The sequence below is a fragment of the Cricetulus griseus genome, assembly GCF_003668045.3.
Source record: "Cricetulus griseus strain 17A/GY chromosome 1 unlocalized genomic scaffold, alternate assembly CriGri-PICRH-1.0 chr1_0, whole genome shotgun sequence".
NCBI lineage: Eukaryota > Metazoa > Chordata > Mammalia > Rodentia > Cricetidae > Cricetulus > Cricetulus griseus.
This window is the reverse complement of record NW_023276806.1, coordinates 197,171,193-197,177,192: the sequence shown is the minus strand read 5'-3', so window position 1 is coordinate 197,177,192 and position 6,000 is coordinate 197,171,193. Positions and strand designations below refer to the sequence as shown.

The 6,000-nt window shown below is 44.3% G+C and overlaps 1 protein-coding gene across 5 annotated transcripts in view; it reads right to left on the bottom strand.

Annotated features, from left to right (window-relative positions):
• Positions 1–249: 249 nt before the first annotated feature.
• The window catches only part of Cep41 (centrosomal protein 41), a 42,484-nt gene continuing 36,733 nt past the window's right edge, over positions 250–6,000 (bottom strand). For all 5 annotated transcript variants that reach the window (XM_027391404.2, XM_035451129.1, XM_027391403.2 and 2 more), the window contains 5 exons: positions 5,436–5,587; positions 5,000–5,067; positions 4,057–4,171; positions 3,244–3,459; positions 250–2,673 (listed from right to left, as the gene is read on the bottom strand). In XM_027391404.2, coding sequence (XP_027247205.1) covers positions 2,525–2,673; positions 3,244–3,459; positions 4,057–4,171; positions 5,000–5,067; positions 5,436–5,587 — 700 coding nt within the window. In that variant the 3' untranslated portion in view covers positions 250–2,524. The remainder of the gene's footprint in view (positions 2,674–3,243; positions 3,460–4,056; positions 4,172–4,999; positions 5,068–5,435; positions 5,588–6,000) is intronic.

Genomic DNA, 6,000 nt, shown 5'->3' with positions numbered 1-6,000 from the left:
GCAGCAATCTGTCCCTGCCTGAGTTCCAGGAAAAACATAGGCCTCCAGACTAGAAAGCTATGGTCTCTGGCTCGAAACTGGAATGATTTCCAGATTCATTGATGCAAAGAGCATACGCCTTTCTGGGAAATGCAGTAAAAAGAGGTACGCTTTCAAATCACTCTAGTCTCCTGGGGCTCCCCCAAATCATTCTGACAGAGAGGAAGAGAGAAGTTGGCAGGTTTCAGCACATGAATAGCAAACGACAAATTAGTAACTACGTTCTTTAATCTTCAACATTCATAATTGCACAAAGTATCACTGATCATTTAAATAATACATGTCAAATAATCTAATGAGGAAACTGGTAAAGTGGGACGTTAAGAAGCAACGGCGTCGGAGACTAACAATGGGTGCAGAATCAGATTGGTCTCTCGGAAGTCTGAAATCTTTGCCGACAGACAGGGCAAACTGCTGTGAAGAAGCACATGGAAATACATTCAGCCTGCTAGAGCACGCCAGCAAGCACACAGCAATTCTAACAGCTTTGACCAACCCAGCTTAGCACATCTATCCATACAGCAGTCTCTAACACTACCATCCATTGGTGGGAATGCAGGAGGGCAATGAGAGGAAATAGCCCTTTTCTTTCAAAATAGGATTGGGTGAGGTCTGACCTGCCTAGCCCATGTTAAGTGACAAACCAGAGCTTTGCTACTGAGGAAAATACTTTCCTGGGGAATGTATATGTGTCAAAGATGACTGAAAACCTTGTCTGTGCTAGGGGAAAGTCGAATGTGGAAAAATCTGCATTTTTCTATCTATGCTGTAAAGAAAATAAAAAGCCAGTGCATTTTGGCATTTGCAAAAGGCTGAACTAAGTTCTCAGGCAATAAATTTATGGGGAAACATGACAGGCTTCTCATTAAAGCTATGTGTACGTTGGCTGAATTTTATACAAGATTCTCGAATCCTGTGGAAAATTGGGCACGGCTTGACATCTGAACAATGTCCCTGGTTTGTTTGATTTCTAAAACGTCGGAAAATGTTGCACTTTGGAAATCAGTAGAGAAGAATAAACACATTTTGAAACAGAGCTGGTTTGACTGAGTTATTTTTCCATATGTCTCCATGAGATATTTATTACGTTTATTTCTTTTACAAACACAGTCCTCATGCTAGAATACTGTGGGCCTTTTTCTTTTTCCTTTTTTTTTTTTTTTTTAGTGGTGAGAAAATAGTACTGTTAAGGCGAATCTTACCGGCAGCAGTAATCACCTAAGGATAGGCAATTTTCAGTTGGCTTTTCAGAAGCTGGTTGCCATGACAAAGAGCACAATTTATTCCTTAGTCCCTTATCACAGCTCCGATCACAGACCATAAAAATTAACAGGGCTCTTCCTTCCCGGAGACTTCATTCGCCTCATCCTTACCTGAGGTCCTTTGTTCCCCCAATTAAAGAGAATGGATGTCAGTCATCTAGCAATTCAATTAATGCCAATTCAAAATTCCGGCCAAAACCAGAATCTATAATCACAGCCTCCTAATCACAGCTCAGTCGTGAGAATGAAAAGCAAGCAGGAAATTGCACTAATTACTCAATTAGACTAATACTGTATTTTTAAGCAAGGGCTTAAGGGTTGTCAGCCCTGACAAAGGAGTGGGAGTCCTCCTCACCTGTGCGTTCCCCCTGCCTGAGTGAAGCTGATGCTCTCAAGTGACTGGGATTGCTAGCCATCTAACACAGCTGGACTCAAATTAGACAACGGGAAATTTTAATTGATATAAGGCTCACAATGGAGGGGACAGCTGCGGTGGCCTTCCATGGCTCTCAGCACAGACCTGTAGTATACTGGGACCTTCCTGCACTAGGCCCTCCTTCCAGTGTGAGTATAGCTAACCACACCTTTCTGGTTTCAGGGACCATTTAACAAGGGACCATTTTTGCAGAGAGCCTCTCTGCTAAACCAGTAAGATGGAACTATGCTCATAGACCCCTCAGCCTCAAACTCCCAGCAGAGCCTGCAGCACGACAGGCTAACTGACTCATCCAGCCACCTGGCCCAGTGTGGGGCCTGTGAGCTGCAGGAACCAAAACTCATCTGCACCCCTGGGGACAGCAGCTAATGCTAGGCCCACCTGGAGAAATCTTTCATGAAATCAACAGTGAATGAAAAAGGCTGTCTGGGAAGAACACACCAGCAGATGTGACTGAATTATTTACAAAACAACACTGGTTGCAGACCAAACAGGCTGGACCTTATTTAAAAGAAAAGTATTTTTCTTTTTTCCTATTCAATTTCAAAAGACATGAATATCCTGTAAACAATAGGGAGGGCACTAGAGCCTGTCAAGCCTCTGGTTTTTGTGGTCATCTGTCAAAATCCTTCCTGAGCGAAGGGAGGGAACTGCAGACAGGGAGGAGTGGGCCTGGTCTGCCCAGGCAGTGTGGCTTTTCTCCGTAACAGTTCTGAAATGACCAAGTTGGGAGTGGTGGGGGTTCCAAAAGGAGGGGACATTTATTTGACTGAACGACACAAGGTCTTCACTTCCAGGGTTTGCCTTGCAGGTGACCACTGTTGGGTGTGCGGGGATTGCAGTGACCAGCAGGACCCCCCGTTGGCAGGTTCTGCCCATTGTGGCCAGCTTTCACCTTCAAGTCTCTTCCGGAGGAGTTATTCTGGTTCATTCGGCCTGAAGGGAGCAAGAGAGAGTGGCAGAGATGCAAGAAGGGTTCCAGGGACAATCGGCCAAGAACACTTTTAAGCTAATGAAGCCCTCCACAGCATCTCCTATGGGCCAGTGACGATCTATTTCTTATGCCTGAGATCAACTTGATGCTGAGGAAGGGAGAAGGGATGGAGAAAAGCCCACACAGTCTATTTTCTTCCCCTTCACTATCCTCAACAAATGTGGTCTATCTCTGACGCCTTCCTTGGTAAAGATAGGTATACAGGGTGAGGGTGGATTGAGGAGAGGGAGAAGAGATAGCAGCAGGCAAAGGCAGGAAGTCAGGGCAGGAGGCTCCCAGAAGCAGAGAAGGAAGAGCAGATTTCTCAAGAAGGAATCTGAATGCCCATACCACGCCTAGGACGCACATTCTGCTGGCTGACTCTCCATGTTTGTCCTTAATGCCTGATCTTTGCCATCACTGGTGACTCCACTAGTACCATGTCATGCATAGACCCTCAAGTACTTTATAATTTTTGTGTGATGAGGTGCACAGCTCAAGTTCCACCAAAAATAAAGGTCAGAATCTCTTACTGTGATTGTCTGTCAGGCCCTGGTCCGCTTCCAGATAACATTCTATCTTTTTTAAGTCTTCTGGTGTAAACCTCCACTTGTTCTCAGCTGGCAGGGATGGCATTTTGGGGCTGGATCGTTTCCGGGCAGAACCAAGAGGGAGGGCCTGCTGGCAAGAGGCTGGCAGGGAACCAGTGACCAATCCTTCTGGGAATTTCTGAGCTAAGACTTTCAGACCTAGATGTAGAAAAGCATAAGAAAAAGCAGGGTTAACATAGTGAGGCCACAGCAAAGCTATAAGTGGCCTGTGTGTCTTCTAGCCCTTCATCACTACGCTGCAGATCCAAAGTCATCCTTCACTGTTGTGTCAACATGTAAACTAGAAATGTCAGCCGAGAATGCCATAGGAAATCTTTTGCTCAAGTGTTTAGCATTCTTATAGAACCCTGCAGTAATGCTGTTATCTTAGGAATTAAAACCATGCGCTCAATGGGCCTGGTGGCCATGCCCATAATCCTAGCAGTCAGGATGCTGATGCAGAAGATTAAGAGTTTGAGACCAGCTTGTGCTATGTAGCAAGATCCTGTCTCAAAAGCCATCAAAGCCTCAAATCAACAAAACCTACAGTGCAAAAATGGAACCCCCACTCTCCCCTCCCAACAAAACCCACATAGACAGACATGCTGACAGAACTAGAGGACATTTCACATGCCTGCTTCCTTCCAGACAGCATGACTCTCTCTCTCAGACCCACACTGAGCACTGAAAGTGTGGATCTGAAGGGCTGTTGAGTGCAGAGAGCGGATGTGTGAGGCAGACTGCAGCTTTGCTCACCCCCAGAAAGCATGAAGAGGTTTTCGAACCCGCGTTCACACATGGTAGTCGCTGCCTGGCTTGCCAGCCTCTCGTCCTCATCATACAGGATGATGATCTTGCCGTGAGCATTTTTCTGTAAGGTGAGTTAAGGCTCCATTTTTGGAACTAGCAGGACCTAAATCCTGACAGCATGAGTTGCATACATTACACCTTCTAATTCTTCACCTTCACAATACTGGAGAGGAAAGATTACAGCCTCCATTTTAAATTTTCTATGTCCAATACATTCACTGAAGGCTTCCTTACTGTAATACAATAGAACCATCTGAAAGTCCACAATAAAGGGGATGTTTAGGAAGTAAATCTGACAAGGAGATACTACATACTGCCAAAAATGAAGCTTACAAACAGCTTACATTAGCATGGGGAAATTTCAGATGTGAATAGCATCTACAGTATGACTTCAATTTTGTAAAAACAAATTACACATGCATATATGGAAAACAGAACAGAGTATACCAAGCATTGTGATAGGATATGATCCTCAAATGTCTGATAATAGGATAGTTTAGTTTTCTTTTTTAAGATTTTCAGTATTTTTCTACTTGCATGATTTTCATGAATTGAAAAAATTAATTTTAAAAGAAAAATGAAAATAGAAAAATACTACTTAAGTTCAATTTGGGTAAGCTTTTTAGAGGATCCACAGCCTTAGGCCCACTCTCGATTGATTACACACTCTTAGCCTAGTGTTTTCTGGCACACTGAAGTATGGTTTAAAAGGATCTGTTTTTACATTTGGGACACTCAGCAGCTGCTAGGATTCTAAAATCTAAAATATGCTATCCTGGTTAGTGTCAAAGGTCCTTTTCAGTTTTCACACTAAGAACCATGGTTCACGGTAAGTCTGAGTTTTAAAACCCTGACAACATCCAACTCCTTAAAATGCCACAAAGGATACATACTCAAGAATATCGTTTGAATAGGGATTCATTGTCCTCGACAAAGTTGCAATTGGGTAACTGTAAGCTACAAGAGAAGAATAAGATTAGGACTCCTAGAGCTCTTAGAATTTGGCCCCACTTCCCAGCTGGCTTACAGTCTAAGAGGTAAATATACTTTCAAAGTCAGTGAGCCATAAACCTAAATATACCTAAATACTTCATGAAAGACATGAAAAGAGAAAGGGTCCATGAACAAAAGAGGAAATGGCTTCCCTGCTTCGTGTACTGGGCCTGTGAGTCCCAGAGAACACGGTCAGCCTCTCTCAGAGGACATGGCGGTGCTCGCTCAAAGGGTTTCCATGATGAAGCCAGCACAGACAGTTTCCCTGACTGTTGACCTGTGCTAGGTTCTGTTCCTGGGACTGAGGGGCTCCACTACCCCTCCTCTCTTACCCCCAACAACGTGGCACTGCTGATAAGAGTCTCTGTCACGCACATCTAGCAGCAGGAAGGGGCAGTCCGGATAAGGCTTGTCTTTACCACTGGGCTCCTCTTTTTTTACTAGCTCTTTGTCTACATCCAGTTCCCCAACGCCACTGATGACGCTGTAAGCAGAAAAAAAAAAAGAAAAAAAAGAAAAGAAAAGAAATAGATCATCAGAAACTAGTCAGGGGTTGAAAGGTTAAATGTGTCTCTTCAAAATGGTGAGATGAGGGTTCCTGGTCTTCTCAAAGGGTGCCCCCAAGAAAAACTAAATGGCCAGAGTGCCTCAGTTCTCAGTTTTTTCCAGAAGGCAGGGTTGTGCAGATGCTGGACCCCAAGAAGGGTTTGGTGTGCATTTACCATTACCCTCAGAGAACGCTTGTCAATTACTAGAGGCCTGAGGGGTAGAAAGTTTGCAGCACACGCCGCCTTCAGCAACAAGGGCAACATTCAGAGGAAGAAAGGGGACAGTTAATCTAAGGAGAAGTTCACAGCTTCTGTAAGGCAAAGGACACAGTCAGCAAGACAAAACGGC